The sequence below is a fragment of the Equus przewalskii genome, chromosome 17 (assembly GCF_037783145.1).
Source record: "Equus przewalskii isolate Varuska chromosome 17, EquPr2, whole genome shotgun sequence".
Taxonomy (NCBI): domain Eukaryota; kingdom Metazoa; phylum Chordata; class Mammalia; order Perissodactyla; family Equidae; genus Equus; species Equus przewalskii.
This window is the reverse complement of record NC_091847.1, coordinates 39,143,969-39,166,239: the sequence shown is the minus strand read 5'-3', so window position 1 is coordinate 39,166,239 and position 22,271 is coordinate 39,143,969. Positions and strand designations below refer to the sequence as shown.

At 40.1% G+C, this 22,271-nt stretch overlaps 1 protein-coding gene across 1 annotated transcript; it reads right to left on the bottom strand.

Moving 5' to 3' along the window:
• Nucleotides 1–616: 616 nt before the first annotated feature.
• On the bottom strand, nt 617–21,307 carry DAPL1 (death associated protein like 1). Its single transcript, XM_008522275.2, has 4 exons — nt 21,169–21,307; nt 11,502–11,571; nt 9,026–9,086; nt 617–896 (listed from the first exon to the last, which is right to left on the bottom strand). The coding sequence occupies exons 1-4, from the start codon at nt 21,224–21,226 to the stop codon at nt 780–782; spliced, it is 306 nt and encodes a 101-aa protein (XP_008520497.1). The 5' UTR covers nt 21,227–21,307; the 3' UTR covers nt 617–779.
• Between the last annotated feature and the right edge of the window lie 964 nt (nt 21,308–22,271).

Genomic DNA, 22,271 nt, shown 5'->3' with positions numbered 1-22,271 from the left:
TGTGTGTGATAGAGGGCAGGAGAGCTGGAGCAATTTTAGCTGTGGCAACACTTTCCCTCCCATCCCCACCTCTAATTAAAATCAACTTCTATTCCCCAACTGCAATGCTCTGTAGCATCAGGGTCCCCTCAGTTCTAGAGCGTGAACTTTCTGGGAGGCCCTGAGCAAATCTCCCACTGAAACTACAAGTCTACCTTCCATCCTTGATTGCTTTGCAGAAGAGAATATGTCTGTAATAAACCTCAGTTTTTCATTTTCCTTCACCAAACCTTCAAAACAAACTATATATTTATGTGGGAAACTGGAAAAGATATTTCACTTCAACTGAAAATTTGAGCATCTTAGACAAACACGCTGAGAAGAATCATTTCTCATGTCTGCAAAGAATATTGGCCTTTGCAAAGCTCAGCGTATTTCTCTCTAAACTTTACCTTCAAAGAGAATTCCCTGTAGGTGGAACAACTCAGGGTCGGCATCCAGGAGGAGAGAGCTTATCCAGTGGGATGAAGTAGCATAGTCAAGTATTCTGGATTCTTCTCTTATTCAGTAGAATTACATATGTAAATATCAATGGGACCCTGACCTGGACCAAAATGAGGCCCAAGAATGCACCGGATTTACAATTTTGAATGCTTTATTATCTAAAGTCAAAAGAAAAGATACAAAGGTGTTTTATTTACCAAGCAAGTACACTAGGCCTATCGAAACTTCTGGTCCTTTTTGCTAAGCTGTCAGATGTTTGAGGCAGTTGGCCAGATGGCTGTGTTTTATATCCCAGCTTAACATTTTCGAGGCTGCTGAATAATGTAGATCCTTTTCAGTGGGGTGACCTTCTCCAGAGCAGGTCTGGGTTTTTGATGTGCCACGTGCACTATTGCTGGAAATTTATGGCTGAGCTAAAGGTGAGAGGGAAAGAAAAAATAAGCATATTGAATCTTTTTGGTCATCAAGTATTAAAGTAGTAGAAAGCAATACAGTTGTTCAGAGGAATTTCGCAATTTTGTTTACTTCTTTGATAATATTTCTCCTTTTCATACCACTTCAGCTCTGGACCCATGGGTATAAGCATTACCTGGGTTTTCCCTTATTAGCTTGTTTCTAATTTTTAAAATTATAAAACATATTATATAAAAAAAATATATACAAAATGTATACGTGCATTTATATATATATTTTTTTTCCTTGAGGAAGTTTAGCCCTGAGCTAACTGCTGCCAATCCTCCTCTTTTTGCTGAGGAAGACTGGCCCTGAGCTAACATTTGTGCCCATCTTCCTCTACTTTATATGTGGGATGCCTACCACAGCATGGTGTGCCAAGCAATGCCATGTCTGCACCCGGGATCCGAACTGGCAAACCCTGGGCCACCGAAGCAGAACATGTGAACTTAACCGCTGTGCCACCGGGCTGGTCCCCATTTATATATGTTTTGAAGTGACATTTTTAAAGGTAGAAATGGTTAATTATTTCTGCATCAGTCGTCAATTATTCTGGCACAAGTATGCATATATGGGTCACTATATTCTAAGAAGGCTGTGGGAACATTGGAGAAGGTCCTGAGGGGGATGGACTCCTCAATTGTTGAAAGATCAAGAATAAAGAACCTTGGAAAGAAGTTAGGAACAGTTAGGGTTATTTATTAGGTTGGAGCATATGAAATTGCCATTTTTGTAGGTAAAAGATGGTCTAATACTGACCATTTCATGTGGTTCAATCTAAACAGCCTGGTGAAGAGAAGGCTGAGGAATGACTTACTAGCTCCAGGTAATGAAAATTCTCATTAGTTGTCTCCACAGACAACATCTGTGAGGAAATAGGCTTAAATAGATTTAAATTAACAGGGACTGAGAATTTTTGACAATAAGAGGAAATTCATATAGAACCAAGAGACCGTATAGAATTTACGTCATGGACAGCTTAAAATCAAAAGGGTGCCGAGGGGCTGGCCCCGTGGCCGAGTGGTTAAGTTCTCGCGCTCCTCTGAGGTGGCCCAGTGTTTCGCTGGTTTGGATCCTGGGCTCGGACATGGCACCGCTCGTCAGGCCACATTGAGGCAGCGTCCCACATGCCACAACTAGAAGGACCTGCAACTAAGATATACAACTATGTACCTGGGGGGATTTGGGGAGATAAAGCAGAAAAAAAAAAAAAAGATTGGCCACAGTTGTTAGCTCAGGTGCCAATCTTTTATAAAAAAAAAAAGGATGCCCAATGCTGCAAGCACTTCAGACGCATTTTTCCTAGGAGGAGAATTTGGACCCAGTAACCTTTTGGATCCATTCCAGCTCTTGGGTTTCAAGCCCATTGACACAACATGAAAGTACCTAAGGACACCTTCCTTAGCCAGCCAGGTAGGGATGCCTCAGCTCGCCAGGAATTTAACTTGTCACTGTTGAACTTATATGGCCTTGCTTTGACACTCAAATTAAATAAAAGAGAAAATAAATTGTTCATGACCCTAAGCATCACGTTGTTTATGGTTTGTTTGGTCTCCTCTAAGCCAGGGAAAACATATGTGCCTTATATCTCTTCTCAAATGTCCCTGAGCTCTGGGCACACAGCATTCCCTTTCATGTGAAATTTGACTCCAGAAAGTCCTTTCTTCTTGGTCTTAAAAAATTAAACACATTGGAAGAATATACACTGAAGTATTAACAATGATTATCTCCGAAGGATGGAATCATGGGTAATTCCTAGTCTTTTTCTTTACTTTGCCTATCAGTATTTTTCTAAAATTTTTCTTTTACAATGAGCATGTGTAAGTTATATAATAATTAAACTCAAGGATGGTCTATGCTGGCATTCTAGCAGAAAGGAAGAAACGTAATTGAGGTATTGGTCATAAATGTTGCTTTAAGAATCTAAAAAAAGAGCTGGTGACTTTTTTTGTCAGATCAATTATCATCCGGCCACATGACATGCATTTTATAGTACGTTAAGGGCAGAGTGCTTTATTTTGTTTTTCTTTTAACATTAGAATCAGAAAGAAACTTAAGAGGTCACTGCAGTAGTTTTTTTCAGACTGGGTGTCTTTAGTGTCAGCTAAAACAGATGGGTTATTTCAGGTTAGCCCTAAATCACATTCGAGAGATTACAGGTAGGAAGAACAACTTGGCAAGTTACTTAAAGTCAAATGTAAGGTAAAGGGGAGTGAGAAAGGAAATGAACAGGAAATTCTGATATAACAGACATCTGGGCAATTAGCCAAGGTGAGATGACAAGTTGAGAACGAAGAGAGAAAGGTGCAATATTGATTGTTGTTCTTAAGGCGTAAGGGAGATGATGGGTGGAGGCGGGGAAGCAAAGCGGACAGGCAAACACTGTTAGAACACACAGCTCTTAATTACTGCTTAATTTGGCACTAACTCATTATTTGACCATCTCCAGGGTTATCTCCACGATTTAGGTGCTATATTTTTTGATCATTTAAAAAATTGTGGTAAAATGCACACAACATAAAGTTGGCCATTTCAACCACTTTTAAGTGTATAGTTTAGCAGCATTAAATACATTTGTATTGTTGTGCAACCATCCCCACCATCCATCTGCAGAACTTCATCATACCAAACTGAAACTCTGTACCCATTAAACAGCAACTCCTCATTCCCTCCGCCCCCAGCCTCTGGCAACCACCATTCTACCTTCTCGCTATGAACTTGAGTACTCCAGGTATCTCATATAAGTGAAGTAGTGCAATATTTGTCCTTTTGTGTCTGGTTTATTTCATTTAGCATAGTGTCTTCAAGGTTTACCTATGTGTCAGAATTTCCTTCCTTTTTAAGGCTGAATAATATTCCATCGTATGTGTATGTACCACATTTTCTTTATCCATTTTTATGCTGATGGACACTTGGGTTGCTTCCACCTCTTGACTATTGTGAATAATGCTGCTATGAGCGCTGATGTACAAAATCTATTCAAGTCCTTGCTTTCAATTCTTTTGGTTATATACCCAGAAGTGGAATTGCTGGACCAAGTGGTAATTTATGTTTAAGTTTTTGAGGAGCTGCCATATTGTTTTCCATAGTGGCTGCACCATTTTACTTTCCTATCAGTAATGCACAAGGTTTAGGTCTTACATTTTAACTAAGGCATTTAACTGAGGTTCTAAGAGCTCTGTTCAACTGTAGCTCAGGAGGGGAATGCCATGGATCAGAATGAATGGGAGATTGCCCCTGGGGCCTGTTGGCCATCTGTAAACTGCTCTGGGAAAATTTAGGTGAAAAAAAGAAAATCAACAGGATTAAGAAGGAAGTGAAAATCATTCTGGCAAAGATAATAGCCTTGGAGAAACAATCCATAATTACTAAATTACAAATGTATGAGTTTTGTAGGGCCACTAGCAGGGTTTTACAGCAACTCTTGAAAATGGTAGAGTGAGGTTCTCTTTCTCATCTATCCACCCTCTCAATCACGAACATCTTAAGGTAGGAGGATCTGGGGACTGTGGGTGGAGAGTCTGTAAAGAGCCTTCCATTAGACTTGGTGAAACTGTAAATAAAGTAGTCAACCCCTAAAGGCCTTAATTCTTTGCTGTAGATTTTGTCTCAGTGGAGCTAGGAAGATTTTATTTTCAAGTCTGAGCTAGAAATAAGTAAAAACAGCTTTCCAGAGTACAACCTACAGCCAGCCGTGCTTTAGTCTGGCATCTTACCTGTGAGGAAGCTTTGGATTTTTCCTCGTTAGTCTTTGTACAATGATCGGCTTTGTAGAATGAAAGGTGTCCCTTGTCTGATTCATTAGGGTAAGAAAATCTAGGGTGACCCCACAAGAGAAAGAATTCAAGGCCGGTATATGTGTAAAGATTCTGCCTTGCTGTGGCTCCATCACATAAGGGGCACCATACTGAACTTGAAAGCAGATCAATGGAAACTCCCACATCGAGAATTTACCTTCATCTTGGGTAGCTGTGACCTCAGAACCTCTATTTTAATTTCAGAGAAAAAGCAAAAGAAATATGATAAAAGTCTTTATGATTGAGCTGTGAAAGAAACTCTAGATGCAAGAAAATCAGTGGCAGGTTTTGTTTTAGAGCCTGAAGTTAGGTTGTATTAGCTGACGGGCAGCTCTTCCATTCATCTTTCCAGGGTGTTAACTTCCAACTGGAATGTTGGCACTTAGATTTCCACACCCCGTTAAGCAAAGTGCTTAAAACAAAACATTCAGCTCGAGTCAATGAAATTCAAGGATACTCCTGTGGTGATGAGAATCTACAGAACAAGAGAAACCTTTTTAGATTTGCAGATGACTTTGATAGTTTCCTCTCCCCCAGGATCCTGTTTCACATCCATCTCACTAACTTTGGCAGTGGTGACATATCTGGTAACTTGAAAAGTGGCCCCAACTTTAACTAATTCCACCTGCCTCAACACCATAATCCAACCGTGTTACTAATGTTTTAACTAACGTTTTAACTGGACGCTTTCATGTTCGGAGAAACTTCACAGCTATAGTCAAATTTAACTTTCAAAACTGTCCAGAGAATTAATATATTTGGCAGTATCATTCTCTATTACTCTCTGCCTTAAAGACAAAAAAATTAAGTAAATGAGCAACCATAAATCTCAGAGGAGCTATGTGACCTCTATAAGGTCAGACACCTCTAAGGAGTAGGTGGAACTTGATCTAAGACTGGTTTTCCCAGATTTTTAGCCAAGAGAGCTTTTGGGGTTACATAACCCCTTTTCCACAGAAATACCACATTATGTGCCTTGTCACTGGGCAACACAACTCCTCATTATTTAGGGCTGGAAGAAGTGGGAAGGGCTGGCTGGGGAAGTAGCGAGGAAGGGAGAAAGGCAGTGGGGACAGAGGTCTGCGTCCAGGAAGGAGTTGGGGAAACAGTGGGAGGGGAAATTTTAGGCTGCTTTCCACTTCCAACCTTTTGGGGATTGTTTTTCAATCTCCCAGATCTTAAACTCTAGGTTGGTTTTAAAGTAGGGTATGCAGAGATGAATAGCATATGGCAGAAATTTCCTGCCATGATTGAAAGATTGAAGAGATCCTATGAATAGGGCTGTATGCTCACTGTCTTAGTTCTTAAATTGGTACGAGAATTAACATGGGTTCTTGGAACTAGACATAATTCTAGCTGAGGACATGGACAAATGTTAATAAATGCAGGGGACGTGACCCTCATTTCTGCTACTGTATTTCTTCTGGCCAGTTGTATACTGTTAGGTCTTCATGACAATGTATATTGTGGGGGGATCACTGCAATGCAGGTGAAAATTTATCAGCAGATATCTATATCTATCTTTCTTAATCTTTTATATGTCTTAATTTTTTTGTATGAGGCTTATAGCTTATGCCTTTTTTTCATTTTTAAAAATTAAGGTATGACTTATCAACAGTAAAATATACCCTTTTTGGTGTATAGTTCTATGGGTTTTCACAAGTACTTCAGTCTGTGACCATGCTGACAATCAAGACATAGAACCATTTCATCACCCCCTAAAATTCCCTCCTTTCGCTTTGTGGTCAACCCCTCCTCCCACCTCCAGCTCCTGACAACCACTGATCTCAGCAGATCTATTTTTTAAAAGACATTTAAAAGTCTTTCTATCCCAGGTTGACCTTTCCTATGAAATCCTATTGTGCTTCAGGTTGAATTATGGATTCAGGAAGGATTTTTCGTAGTGTAAGGAAACATGTGGATCCCACCAGCTTCCATATTCAAGATAGTCCCTTATGATCATCTCGGGATTTGATTTTGTTGCTGGCCTCTTCTCTTTCACCTGAGATTCCAAGTGATGCCCTGAGGATATCTGCCTGGGACTAGAAGCTAACACTTACTGAGGCTAACTGCATCTGGCTTTAACTAACTGCATCTAGCTCTGTGCTAAGATTTTGCACATGGTTGTACCTTCATTTTATTTTTCTAATTATCTCTGTGAAGTGGATACTATTTTTCTTCTTCTTCTTTTTTTTTTTTTGAGGAAGATTAGCCCTGAGCTAACATCTGCTGCCAATCCTCCTCTTTTTGCTGAGGAAGACTGGCCCTGAGCTCACATCTGCGCCCATCTTCCTCTACTTTATTTGTGGGACACCTACCACAGCATGGCTTGCCAAGCAGTGCCCTGCCTGCACCCGGGACCTGAACCGGTGAACCCCGGGCCACTGAAGCAGAACGTGCAAACTTAACTGCAGTGCCACCGGGCCAGACCCTGAAGTGGATACTATTAACCACATTCCCATTTACAGATGAGCAAACAGAGGCACAGAAAAGTGAAGAAACCCGCCCAAGGACACATAGTGAGTAAGTGACAGAACCAGTATAAGACCCAGGCCTCTGGTGGCTGATGCCAGAACTCGTTTTAACCAGGAATCTATGCAGTCTTAGCCATAGTCCTACTCCAGCAAACACTTGAGCTAACTGTTCAAGTTTTTAAAAAATAGGTATAGTTGCTGTTAAAAATATCTGTAACAGCACACCATCTCAATGTCTTCTTATGGTTTCCAAAAACAACTTACTATCATTGGTGTCGTTATTTGATTCTTCTTTTTATCTTTGAAATAAAGAAATGATATTTTTAATTGAAAGGGGAAGAAGCCCTGTATGTCAGAAGCATATGCAAAATGTCTATAAAACCAATACAGACTGCGCCATGCCTAACGTACAGCATAAGCAACCTTACTGACTGCTCTCTGTAAACATTTGATTTTAGGTTGACATATATTCTAGAGGAAGGTGTCTATTCCATCCAGTTCCACTTACAGCTGTGGCATTCTCTTGCCCTTGAGGAGATGCGTTTAGTGGACAGGAGCAAGAGAACAGGAGATGCAAGGGTGAGCAGCTTGTGTTGCCCGGGGGGCATCACCCATCCCTGCCCTTCTTGAAAAGCCAGGAAGGCAGAGTTAGTTAAGACCTCATCTCAAATCTGTTTGATGGGAGAGTCAAGCCCCCTGCCTTAGAAGGCTCTGTTGTGATAGCCTATAGTTGAGATCCTGCCTTGTATGAACTGCCCTGCAATCTCTCATGGGCTTCAGACATACCTTCTCATTTTACCGCCATAAAACCAATGCTCCCAACCAGACCAGGCACTGTTCTAAAAACTTCATGTGTAGGAACTCATTTACTCCACACAACAGCTCTGTGAAGTATATATTTTGCCTTATCTCCATTTTACAAATGATGACTCTCAGGAGCAGGATAAGTAACTTGCTCGAGGTCATACAGACAGTTAGTGGAGGAGCCAGTGCCAAATGAGGGCCCCAGAGGTCTAGCCACACAGTTTCTGCTCTGAACCTTTTCAGACTCCTGATTTAGGCAGTAACACCAAGTCTTCCTCTTTCAAAGGGTACCCAGACCCATCCTTTCGATAAATGTGGGTGCCTTAAATACAGCGTATCTGCTCCCTAGAAGTAGATTAAGGACCCTCGCTCAGGTCACCTACAAAATTTAAAAACCAACCATTAAATCCAAAACCAAACCACTGTCTATCTGGTAAGAGTTTTCTGAGTTTCTTGAGTTACTTAGAAGAAATTCAAGATATGGAAATAAAAATAGCAATGGTCAACCACCTTTATAAACAGACTTTCCTGGATAAACCCAGCCAGTCCCCAGCCTTCCTCCAGCCCTAAACTGTGCAACTCCCCACCACCTGCCCTCACACCTCAAATCAAGCATTTCGTTACGGGAACGCAGTGATGGGGAGGAAGGTCAGAAACTGCTGAATTCCCAATGCACAGGCTGCCTTTTTATAAAAACATGCCAACATTTCCAAGAACTGTTTGGGATGGCGAAGCAAAGTTCTGCCAATTTAGTGTCATGATTCTTGTTTTATCTTCTATCTTATTTTTGAAATGATTTATGAAATAGACACTAGGAATTTGGGAGAAACAGCTTTTTTCGCCAAAACCTCTTTGAGTTCCTCAGACTGAGAGCAGATCCTTTCACAAGGACATCAAACCCCTGAGTTGGAAAACCCTCAGTGGTCATCAGCTCATTCAGCCGTGCAGCCTCCTCTGATGGGCAAATTCAAATTGACAGGGAGCATCACGTGGCTGGCCTCACCCACGGCTCACCTTCTCCAGTGTGTCATTCAGGGCATCCATCGCCTGTACTTTGGCAACATTTGCAATGGCACTGTGAAGACGAAAAGAAATTTCATATAGGACCTGAAACCCTTTCCACTAAAGAGGCTAAGTGGTTTATACAGAGGACTGTCTGCTTGGCCTTTACACTTTCACTCTGCTTGACAACACCTAGAAGGCAAAAAGTCCTGCCTCTCTGCACCCACCTGCTGTAACAAGCTTCGTAGGTCAAGTTATTACTGTTATTATTACTTTTTAAACTTTTCATTGAAGTATAGTATATATGCAGAAAATTACACATAATATCAGTGTAGAGCTTGTTGAATATTCACAAACTTAAAGCATTAGTCAAACCAGCTGCCCTATGGATAACCACTACTCTGACTGATAGCCCCATAGATTCGTTTTGACTCTTTTGTCCTTCATAAAATGAATCAGACAGCATGTACTCTTCTGTGTCTGGCTTCTTTTTCTCAGGCGAAGTTATTTCGTAGGAGAGTCTCAATCAGGGCTGAGCCTGCAGTGCAATTTCCTGAAGGAAACTCTGCACTTGGCATATTTTCTTTTTCTGGATGGTCTGTGTTCGTTAGTAGAAGTTATTAAAAGATGGACAAAGACGGATGATGCTTAGAAATTTATTTCCTGTGATATATTTTTCCAAAGCTGTTCTCCCAGAAGATGTAAGGAGAGGTGTTAGTCCATGAAAACGAGGCACTCATATCCTGTGTGTACATTCACGAAGCAGGTGTAAACGGAGAGGTGAGTGTATGGTGGAGCTAATGTCAATTCAGCTTCACGGCCTCTCGCTGCTCAGGCTCCTTCCAAGGGCCTGGGAGGGGCCCTAGCTATTTCATATTTGTAATTTTTTATTATTTTTCTTTAAAAATGGCCCCCAAATTGTATAAGCTTCAGGCCCCACATACCTATATTTGCCTCTGGCAGATAGGGCAAAAGAGAGAGCTATTTCTTGCTGTTTAAGTTGTGTAGCAGTCCAATTCCCATCTTTTAATGACTGTTAGAAAACAACTGAGTTTTTTAGGATTGTCTCAATCACCACATTATTACTCTCTGGGCAACTCGCCTTTCTGCATTTTTCAGCTGGTGTTAGAATTAGCAGTAAGTCCCCATTTTCTGAGGTGCAGAGAAATGAATGACTTGTCTACTGCCGTCAACTAGAAGGTTATTTCCAAGCCATGACTCTTAAGCTCCTGAGCCCCTGGCCCAGGCACGTTCACCAGTGTCACAATAAACAGGGTTTATGCTCGAATCAGGTTTTGGTAACATAACAGGCTTTCGAAATTAACCAGCTTGCAATTCAACAACAGTCTGGGAGCATTTCCAGAGTGCTTCCTCTATTCTAGGAGCTGTCCTGGAGGCTGGGCCAGAAGAGAAATAATATGTGACCCCTACTTTTGAGGACTTACAGCTTGGCTTTCATTATGTGGTGGTGATTTTCTGATATCAGAAGAAAGAAAAATTGCTAAAGGGGCAAATGACTATTTCATTTTAAAGTAGAAAAATTCTTCAAGAAATTTCCTTTCCAGAAATTGGGAAGAAAACTTTAAAAGTGATCTAAAAATAATTTTTTATGAAAGAGCCAGGGAAATTCCATAGTCTATTTCCCTCTACATTCTCTTTCGGAGAGTTATAATTTTATCTCTTAAGGACCTACCTTGAGCATCTTCTAATCCACTCCTTTTGAATCACCTATCAGCTCATCTGTGGAAACCATCCTGAAGTTAACAGTCTCTGAAGCGCCCGTTACACTACTTGGAGAAGTCATTTTCACAAGTTTCTTTCTTTTTGAGTGCCCTCATTTTCCTTAACCACGGCATAGAGTGGTTGGGCCATTTGCACACCCCTTCCATCCCCCAGCTCTCTGCTTAGCTCCAGGAATAGCTCAATGTGTCAAGGTTATGACAGAAGGAGCAGGGAGAAACCAACCTCAGCATCTATATGCCTTCCGGCTATGCCAAGTATAGTGGCCATTATTTTCTAAATAATTGAGTGATGAATTTAAAACAACAAAAAAAATGCACTTATTTTTAATTCAGGAGATTTGCTTCAGCAGAAAGCATATTACGAAAAAAGGGCCAGCCAAGGGACAATACTTCAAAGGCTAATGTGAAAATAGGATAAAGGGACATGGGTCAGCTTTGGATGCATTAAAGACTGGGTGTCTTAGGAACAAGGCAGCTGGGCTGACTGCAGAGCGCAGGAGGGCAGGTGGGGATAGTGATGGGAGCCAGAGAGAGTCCTCCAGATGGTGGCCACCTTTCACTTACAGGCCCCTGTGTCACCCCAGCCCCCCCCTCCCCAGCTACTGGCTGCCTCTAACCTCGGTTAGCAAATGTCTAGGGAGTCTTGGTTTGTCCTAAAATACAGGGAGGCCTCTGACTTCTGGAAGCAGAGCCACTCAAAACCCCTCGGAGTGATGAAGGAGAAGAAATTAAGAAGAAATCCCTACCTTGTTTTGGTATGTTTCTCCAAGATGCCGATTTCTTGTTTTTTGGAAATTCTCATTCCTCCAGCTTTTACTATAAACAAACAAACATCAACATGGGAGTCATGGTTAGAACAGCAAGGGAAGGCTTGCTTTGTTATTCAAGGTATGAATTTAGGTTTGAAAGGAATTTTAGAACCTACTTTTTAAAGATCTAACCTTTTATCTAAAATAACACAATAAAAAGTGACCCTGAAATAGTGTAATATGAAAAAAAATATTATTTCAGGTACAAGAAAAAATATTAATTCGGGTAAACAGGTAGGGTCGGGGAGAAGGGCTGAGGTCTGCTTGTGTTGGGATCGGGGGAACTAGGGCTGAAAAGACAGCAGGTTACACCTTCGATTTGGGGAGAATAACAATACACTCCCTTAGGCGTTTTCACTGAAAAATGCTTTTTCTTGTTATCAAACCAATTACATTCTTCATGATAGCAACTGACAATTACAATGTGACCCCCCTATTTTCCCACAAGATTAAAGTTTGTGCAAGGCTTGCAATTTTTTTTCAACCAAAGCTTTTAGAAGCCAGATTCTGAGAGATGAGCCAAAAGTCAGGGTGTGCAGTGATAACAAGCATTTAATTCAAGAGAGATGCTTCTGACCTCACCGGATACCCACCTTCCGTCCCAGACCCCAAACCTTGGATATTGGCCAAACTCAGATGTTCTAATGAGTAATTAAACTGCATTAATAATCCTGCCATTCAAAAGATCAATTAGTGTTAATCAGGCTACAGATGACCTAACAGCAATTCAAGTGTTTGACAATGTCAGATGAAATCAACTTTTGCAAAGGAACAACCCATTTCAGATTGCAAGTCAAAGCAAATACTTTTTTCTGTTCCCAGGAAATTTGCACATCTAAAATCTGACGAGCTTAAATGAGAAAAAGCTAAATGGACATTGATTTGTTTGAACCTATTAATTCTTTTTATGGAAATGTCAAACTGGCAATTTTCTAAATTTCCAATAAAGTGAAAAATAAGGAAAATATATTCTATTTCTCAATGCCCTTTTGAACTGACTTGTTCAGTTCTTTTAAAATTATTTATTTGATTATGTAATACATGCATAAAACACACAATTCATAACGCGTGAAAAGGTCTGCAGTCTCTCTCCTACAATTTTTTTCCAGCCCTCTAGTTCACGTCCCTAGATTCTGCTAATGTTACGTTTCCTATGCATTCATCCACAGATACTCTGTACATGTACCTACACATTATTTTTAAATGGCCGCATAAGATACGCATTGTTGTACATCTTGTTTGTTTAGATTTTTCATTCAATCACATATTTTGGAGTAAGTTCCATATCAGTATATACGTATATATATAAAAATACGTCCTTTTTTTGACATCTGCTTTAATATTTCACTCTACGAACATTCTGTGTTTACTTATCCAATTCCCAATGTTGGACATTTCAGGTGTTCCTCATATTGCTATCACAAACAAGGCTGCAATGAATATCTTTTTATATACATAGTTTTGCACAAGGGCAAATATATCCGTGGGATACATTCCTAGAAATGACCTTATTACTTCTTAAGAGTATGTGTATTTGGAATTTCGTTAAATTTTGCCAAATTGCCCTTTGCAGAGGTGGCAACAGTTTACAATCTCACCAGCTATGTTGACAGCAACAATGCAAGCTAGAAAACGTTTGGTTTTGTCAACCAATAAGTAAAAAAAAAAAAGTACTTCGTTCTTCTTACATTTTATTAAAGGTTGAGATTTTTCTGCTTTAGAAACCATTTGTATTTTTCTTTTAATGAACTGTTCAAGTTTTTTGTCCATTTTTTTCTGTTGGGTTGCCAGTCTTTTTCCTATCTTTTTTTTAATGATTTATAGGAGCTCTTTGTAAGATGCATCACAGACATAAAATATAAAATATTTTACCAGTTACTGCCTTTTTTGTTGATGATGTTTTTGCCAGGCAGAAATACGTTGTTTTTGTGTAAACTTGTCAATCTTTTATGGATTTTGTATCACTAAGAAATTCCCCACTCTGTTTTAAAACATACTTCCCCATTTCTTCTAGAATTTTTGTTTTATTTGTATAATCAATCTTTGATCATATACTTAAATCCTTGATCCTTCTAGAATATATTTTGTGTAAGTCGTGGAAGCACGCCAGATTTTTTTAGATGATTCTGAAAATATTGAAAAATTCACCTTTTCTCTAATGATTTGATATGGCATCTTTATTGTATACTAAATTCTCATATGTTTATGTGTGTGTACATACGTATACATGTATATGTGTGGGTGTATACATATGCATATATATTTTTTTTTGTGGCTACTTCTGGACTTTTATTGTGTTCCATTAATCTCTCTGTTTATATGCCATTAACAACTCTATTTTAATGACTGTAGTATTATATTTTAATATCTGATAGAATTAGTCCTCCTTTGCTACATTTCCTTTGCAGGCTTTTACTAGCTATTCTTATTTATTTTTCCATATGAATTTTAGAATCAGTTTGTCAATTACCTCCAAAAAATTCAGTTGGTATTTTTTTAATGGTCTTGCTTTAAATTTATAGTTTTTTAAAGGGAAAATATATATTTTATCTTCCTACTGACTCTTTATTCAAGAACATGGTGTTCTTTTCCATTGTTTACATCTTCTTTTGGGTTCTTATGTAAGTTGTTTATGTAAATCTCACACACTTATTATTAGATTTGTTCCCTAAGCATTTTATCTTTGTTGTTGTTGTTGCTATTGTAAATGGGTCTATTCTTCCATTTTAACTCTAATAGATTTTTTTTTAAAGATTTTATTTTTCCGGGACTGGCCCAGTGGCGCAGTGGTTAAGTTTGCACGTTCTGCTTCGATGGCCAGGGGTTCGCCAGTTTGGATGTCAGGTGCGGACATGGCACAGCTTGTCAAGCCATGCTGTGATAGGTGTCCCACGTATAAAGTAGAGGAAGGGGCTGGCCCCGTGGCTAAGTGGTTAAGTTCACAGGCTCTGCTTCAGCGGCCACGGATGTTAGCTCAGGGCCAGTCTTCCTCAGCAAAAAGAGCAGGATTGGCAGCAGATGTTAGCTCAGGGCTGATCTTCCTCAAAAAAAAAAAAAAAGATTTTATTTTTCCTTTTTCTCCCAAAGCCCTCCCAGTACATAGTTGTGTATTTTTAGTTGTGGGTCCTTCTAGTTGTGGCATGTGGGACACCGCCTCAGAATGGCTTGTTGAGCGGTGCCATGTCCACACTCAGGATCCGAACCGGCGAAACCCTGGGCCACCAAAATGGAGTGCACGATCTTAACCACTTGGCCATGGGGCCGGCCCCAGATTTTTGTTCTTATATTCATATCATTGATTTTTATACCCAGATCTTATTGAGTTCTCTTGTTGTTTATAACAGGTTTTTGTTGATTCTCTTAGGTTTTCCAGGTAAAAAAATTATATAACCTGCAAAGAATTATAATGTTACTTCCTCTAGAATAACATTAAATAGTGGTGATGGTAGACATCTTTATCATCCTAATTTTAAGGGACTGCTGTTAGTGTTTTCCCATTAAACATGATGTGTACTTAGGTGGATATACATATATATACACACAAAGGTATATATATATAATGTATATATATATTCATATATATATTTCATCATGTTAATGAAATATTCTTCTATTATTATTTCATTGAGCTTAAAAAATATAAATATATGTTGAATTTTATCAAATGCCTTTTTAGTATACATGGATATGATCATATGGTTTTTCTCCTTAATGTGGTTGATTATATTAATAGATATTAGTATACAAAGATATATTAATGGATATCTTTCTATCAAACCATTCTTGGATTCATGGAATAAACTCCCGTTGGCCATTTTAAATCATCAATAATTTTTTTTATTGATTATAAAAGCCTCTCACTAGAATTTTGTAACATTAGATGCAGTGTAGGAAAAAAATGCTATTTTCATACATGGGCTGCTTTAAATTCATACACACACACATATGTATTTGAAAAAAAGGCATACAAAGTAATAAGCAACAGAAATAAAATTACGTGGAAACATATTCTGAACAGCCAGGGAATACAGAGGTGAAATAAATCAAGGGATGGATGGCTTTTTTTGGAAGACAGGAGCATGTGCCTGTGTGAAGGGGGTGGTGTTCAGAGCACTTTTGGCTCTTCTGCCAAGAGGAATCAAATAGGAGGTCTATGGGCTGGGCCTTCCATACCCCTCCCAACAGTAATTTTCTTTGACAAGTGCTTTTTAAATATGGAGCGCTGTAATGATTTTCTTACTAAGTGTCCCTTTTGTTTTCCCTGATGCTATTGTTTCTACACATTTTCTTCCACCTGGACTGATTATTATCATTAACTATGGAAGCAAAGTTATTATAGTTAAAATAAGCAATAGTTAAAAATGAGAAGACTTTTGGAGTGCTGAGCTCTGTGCCACTCATTTGAGAGGACACTGACAATCTAGAGAATGTCCAGAGGAGAGTGACCAGAGCGGAGAAGGGAGCTGTGTCACATGAGGAACTAGGAAATCTGGAAAGATCACTTCTGAAGAAGCAAAGACTCAGGGGAACTTAGCATGCCCTCTTCAAAGATCTGAGGGGCTGTCATGTGGAGGAGGAAAGGTTTCTGGTGAGGAACTGTTATGTAGGGTCAGAGAGCTCTAGCCTTCCTGAGCTCTGCGACCTTGAGCAAGATACCTAAACCCCTCTGAGACTCAGTATCTGCATTCTTCAATAATACTGATTGTTTAGGTTGCTCTAGAGAATAGAGGTGACATATGCACCTGGTACATGGTAGGCACTTAATAATTAGTAGTTATTATTGTTTATATTTATTTTACGATGTTCTAGAGGAGAGTATGAAGACCAAAGCATGAAGTTCCAGAAAGGCAGAGTCTAGCTACATGGCACAGTTTGTGTCATTCAAAGTGAAGTGGATTGCCTGGTACAATAGCATGGCCTTTGCCTCAGTGTATTAAAGTAAAGAAAAGAAGTCTACCTACCATGGATATCTTAGGAGGATTTGGGGGAATTTGGTAGAAGTGGAACAAGATGATCTTTATTATAAAGTCCTTACTGTGATTCTGACTCTTCCCGTCTACCTCCAAAGGAAAAATCTATCACTTCCCTTCCTTTGGAAAGAATATACGGCGTTTACCAGAGAAACAAATGCCAAAAGAAATTTTAAAAAAGTGCAACTGTGGGAATTCTTTATTCTTAAGAACAATAAAGCAGAGATATTTGAGGAGAGATTAAAAGTCTTTCCAGAAGTTTCCTAATTTCATCTAGGAGTCTTTGAATCCTCTCTGGTATAGGCTGTGGGCTCTAACTGAGTGATTTAGGAAGCATAAGTAAATCACACCTTGGATTTCCACAGTTCTTGTACCAAACTTGTGGTGGGTAATGTCACTTGGTCAGCCATATACCATAGAAAGAAACAGAAGTAATGTCGCCACACTATAGATAGATACACTGAGATATAGATTAAAGCTTTCAACATTGGGGTGATTGAACCAGATGGAACTAGTTTGTGGGAGGGTCATCTTCAAAGCTCTGCTAGGAATACTGGTCACACTGGTTTCCTGGGATCTAGACAAACCATCATAAATAAATATTTGCAATCCAACAGAATCAGATTCTTGCCCACTTTGCTTATACCAGATAGGTCTGACTCATGAGACCTCTTTGAAGTCCCACTGTATTTAAATTAGTTCATTTAAATTTGTAATCATTTACATAAGTCCATGTTTAGGACTATATTGTCTTTTGAATCTTTGTAGAAGGACCAGTTGGAATTTGGTAAAGTAAGATATGAACTTACCTAACATTTTAACAAGCCTATGAGTACAAATACATCAGGTAAGACTTCAGGTCATTTTAATAAGCAAAATGAACTAGATGTAAAAAGGGTAAAAGAGAGAGATGCTCTTTTGGATAGTTTCATTAGAAAATCTAAATTTATGTGGGAAAATGAAACTTTGCTTTCCTATCTCTGAGTAAGTGTTATACTCTGTGGTCGCTTTTGTAGTTTATAATTTTTCAAAAATAGACTCTTGATGGGCCGGCCCCATGGCAGATTGGTTAAGTTCATGTGCTCTACTTCAGCAGCTCAGGGTGTCGCTGGTTTGGACCCTGGGCATGGACATGGCACCGCTCATCAAGCCACACTGAGGTGGCGTCCCACATGCCACAACTAGAAGGACCCACAACTAAAAATATACAACTATGTACCAGGGGGCTTTGCGGAGAAAAAGGAAAAATAAAATCTTTAGAATAAAAAAAAACAAAAGACTCGAGTTTAGAATGCTATATAATAATTTTCAAGTTAATATTTTCCAGACATTTTGCACAGTTTTTGTAGAGGGTAGTCAAGATAAAGACAGACAAAGCTGCAAGAAAAATTAACCTTTTTTACTTCGCTAATCAACGGAGAATGTATGTGAAAAAGCTGACCAACACGAAGGTTTGTGCACACTCTGCCTTGTGACTTAGAACTTCTTTTTGGAGTTAACTAAAAGGCTAGATGTTTGAAAAACGCTCACCTTGCATTTACAGTCGATTTTTCAGCAAATTTTAAGCTGCCAATCAAGACCCAAAAGACTCTCATCAGGAAAAGGTCGTGGAGCAAGGAGAGAGGGCTTTGGCATGAGGCCCACTATATTTCCAAATTTCAGCCCCACTGCCCACCAGCTATGTGACTTTGGGCAAGTCCCTCAACCTTGCTGACTTTCAGCTGGCTCCTCAGTGAAACAAGGATGATGGCAGTCATCAGTCTGCAAGGCTGTTGCTGTGTCTAGGAGGCTCTGTGCAGTGCCCGGTGCCCAGCCAGCAGTGAGCGAATGGCAGCTGCCATTGCCATCAGCAAATCCCTGCCCCCGTGATGTTTGGGGTGGTGGGTCTTACCACCTTTCTCTTCAAACCTCAGATCAAACCACAGATCAATCCCCATAAGTTGACTTGAGCAGACTGGAGTTGAGAGAATTAAGCCTTTGGCGTTTGTTTTTAATAAAATGATACTGGCCCTTATGCAGCTATGATTTCCCCTCATTTTCTGCATTAATTTCACACTTGGGGATCACTCCCCAAATTTCCCTCTCTCTTTAATGAGCCAGAAAACAGATTCTCTCTGGGAGTTCGGTGGTGACCCCTCTGATAGCTCTGATTCATTTGACTTAAACCAAATTAAAAAGTGTAGAGAATATAGAAAAACTCATGACCTACTCTCTTCCTAGTTCATCGTGTACTTGGCTTCCCCGGATCACCTTCACCTCACTCATTTTTGGCTATTCATGTAATAGGGATCTTATAAAATTGAGAGCGAGGCAAATTGAAAAAGCAGAACATCCAAAGCTCAGCTTACTGGATCCCAGGCCACCTCATGTTTAATGTAGTCTTGTTTCACTGCATAAATTTATAACCAAGGCTACCAGAGGTGCCATATATTACATTAATATACATGAAAGAAAAACCGCTAAGCACTCATCACGTAGGTGGGGAAAGTTACAGCTGGCTGACTTTTGAGTGGTTTCATTTTTAACTATGATGGGGGCAGGCACATGTATCTTTTCCACGGCAGTTCCTTCTGTTCTTGCCACTGCAGTAGTGCCTAACGCGGCCCTCACACATAAGGAGGTCTTGCAATTTGGGAGGACGATTTCTTCTGACAGCTGTGTGTTTTACCAGGCCTTCATTTTAAGGAGATTAACTTTTGTATGCCAGGTACCTTACATAGGTTATCTCCTTTAATCATCATAACAACCTTATAAGTTCCATGTTATTTATTACCCACTGTTTTTGAGATGAGAAAACGGAGGCTCAGAGATATGGAATGAAAGCAGGGTTAAACCGAGGTCTCTCTCATTCCAAAGGCCACGTCAGATCCTTCCCACCGTATCGTCTGTTTCCCACTTTCAAGGCTCTATATATTGCTTTAAAAAATCAGGTGAAGATTTAATGGAATTCTGGCAACAAATGATTTTTGTTCCATAAATAAAATTTTGCGCCCCAGCAAACTGGTTCAGACTTAAAATATGTAGCAAGACAAGCTGAAGGATGAGGCTTCTTTGTTCCCTTGTTCTCAGTGGGGAGGCAAAAGTCTGCCTTCATCTCCATTCTAATTATCCCAAACCTCTTATCTGTAGTGTCACAGTTCATAATAATTAATTGTCATGCCAGAGGCATTGTGACATGCTTGATGGAGTCATGGTGTGCTATGTACACAGAGTAATTAGCAATCGTTAGTGGTGCGACAGAAAGTTCCTGGTGGTTTCATTCAAACTTTCATTTGGTTAAGTTTATCTCTGTGTTCTTTGAACATAAATGTAACTTAGCAAATCAGGTTTTTTTTTTTTTTTTTTTTTTAGCAAATCAGGTTTTAACTGTTTTATGAAGGATTGGGGTGGAACTGGTGGAAAGAGAATGGTGTTCTTTTTACTTTTGTCTTACTCTTTGCAATGAGCCTCTCTTCTAATAATTTGCATATATAGTTCCTGACCATTAGTTAGCACCATTAACTTTAAATACAGATAATGTTAAATATTGCTAAATCCAATTACAAATATCAAATGTTAGGAGTCAGCCAAAGGAGTTGCGGGCATGGTGCCCAGACCTGAAAACTCAGAATTAGTAGTCAGAATTGTGACTCTTTTCAGCTGGGCTGCCTACCAGAAAGTCACTGAACCCCTGTGTCTGTTTTTCACACTTTGCGGAGGTCATACCCGCCATCACCCCCTGCAGCAAAGACGATGGAAATAACCTTGGCTTAGAGTGCCAAAGAATTATCCCAATAAATAAATTTAGTCAATGAAGAAAGGCAAGAACAAAGGAGTCAAGCTTTAGAGATCTTTCTTAAGGAAAAAAGAAGGCTGGCAGTTGAAAGAACACGAAATTGGCTGAAAGCATGCCTGCATGCTTCAGCCAATCTATGTGAACACATGGTTAAGTACAGTAAAACTAACTTCCATATTCCAGAGAGCTGATATGAATAGCATAGGTAAAAATTAAAAAGCAGAACTGTGGATACTTTGCAAAATACCTTGAAAGCTACCTTCTCCAGTCAGCCCCTTCTGATACTTGGGTCCTTATTCAAAAGTGCTCCTCAGCGTGTTGACAGGCAAATTACATCACTGGTAACACTGCCCAACCCCACAGCCTGAGGAGGGAGAGAGAAATATGGTTGCTCTCCTCGGTGTGGAAGCTGGTTTGCCTGACCATGAAGTCAGATGATGTACAGGCATCTTGGGAAGATGGTCTTAGGGCTGGAACCTCTGGGGAGGAAGGTTTCCCTGGCAGTAAATCACCTTCCAGGTGTGGATGTGTCACTCCTAACCTACAGCCAGAGAGGAAATGTCCAACCTCCCTACCTACCCCTTTCCACAAGCACTGAATGCCTTGTCCTCCCATATATAATAAGGGTTTAATTCAACTGGGGCCTGACGAATCCCCAGGTGGTGTTATACACAAGCACAGAAGGATCAAAGACTTAGGAGATAATCAGGCTGCACGAAGTTAAAGTAACAGCAGGAGGTTGCGAACCTCCCCTCTGTTGGGGCACCTCTGTTGAAGGCTAAGATGCAAGGAGGGGTGGCAGCAGCAGCAGCAGCGAGGTCTTGCTCTCTGCAGGACAGAGGGCAGGTGGGCAGCCTACCTGCAGGAGGATGCCCCCCTTTCAGCGGGAAGGGCAGGACTTGCACTTCATTTGCCATAGTGCCTGCCAGTGCCAGTGCCAGTGCCGGTGCCGGTGCTCTGGAGGCTGCGTGCCAGCTGTGGCTGCCCCACTGCACCCTGGCTTTATATGGGCGGGGGGCGGGGCCCCTTAAGGGCGTTGCTGAGCAGCAACAGGGCTTGTCACCTAGCTGTCTGGGAACCTGCATCTCCTTGGCAACTTTTCCCTTAGAAGAAAACTTTCTTCTTATTCCCTTCATCTGAGAAGGCAAGGGAGATGGCTAAGGCAACTCTTATTTTCTTTCACAGGAGGAAAGCTAGAGGATGAAATTCTGTGGAACTCTTTTTCTCTCCAACTATTCATCCATTAAGTATACATGGCAATGTGACAGGCTCTTTGTCACATACTGGCATGACAAAGAGGGCAAGACAAGATCTTTGCTTCAAAACATCAGTAGTCTTTCTGAAGAGGTATTATAAAACAAAGCGCTAGGGCTTTGTCCCAGTCTTTGCAATTGTAAGCATTTACACTAGGAAAATAATTGGAGATGTGTATAGGGATTTCTGCACAGGTGTGGTAATCATATCTTTCGTGTTCTTTTCTCTTTTTTTTTTTAGTATTGATTGGAATCAACATAAACATCCCAAAATAGAGAGGGATAGTTAAATAAATGAAGACATAGCCATAAGAGGGGCCGGCCCAGGGCTGAGTGGTTAAGTTCGCACACTCTACTTTGGCGGTCCAGGGTTTCACTGGTTCAGATCCTGGGCGCGGACATGGCACCACTCATCAAGCCACGCTGAGGCAGGGTCCCACATGCCACAACTAGAAGGAGCCACAACTAAAAATATGCAACTGTGTACCGGAGGGCTTTGGGAGAAAAAGGAAAAATAAAATCTTAAAAAAAAAAAAAAGACATAGCCATGAGAGTACTATGTACACATTTACAAATCATGTTTTCAAATAATATTTAATGATGTGAAAAATATTCATGAAAAGATAGTGAAAAAGTAGGTTAGAAACCAATAGATGGAAATTTTGTTTAAAAAAGTACAAATTTAAGCTTAGACATTATTGTATCTCCA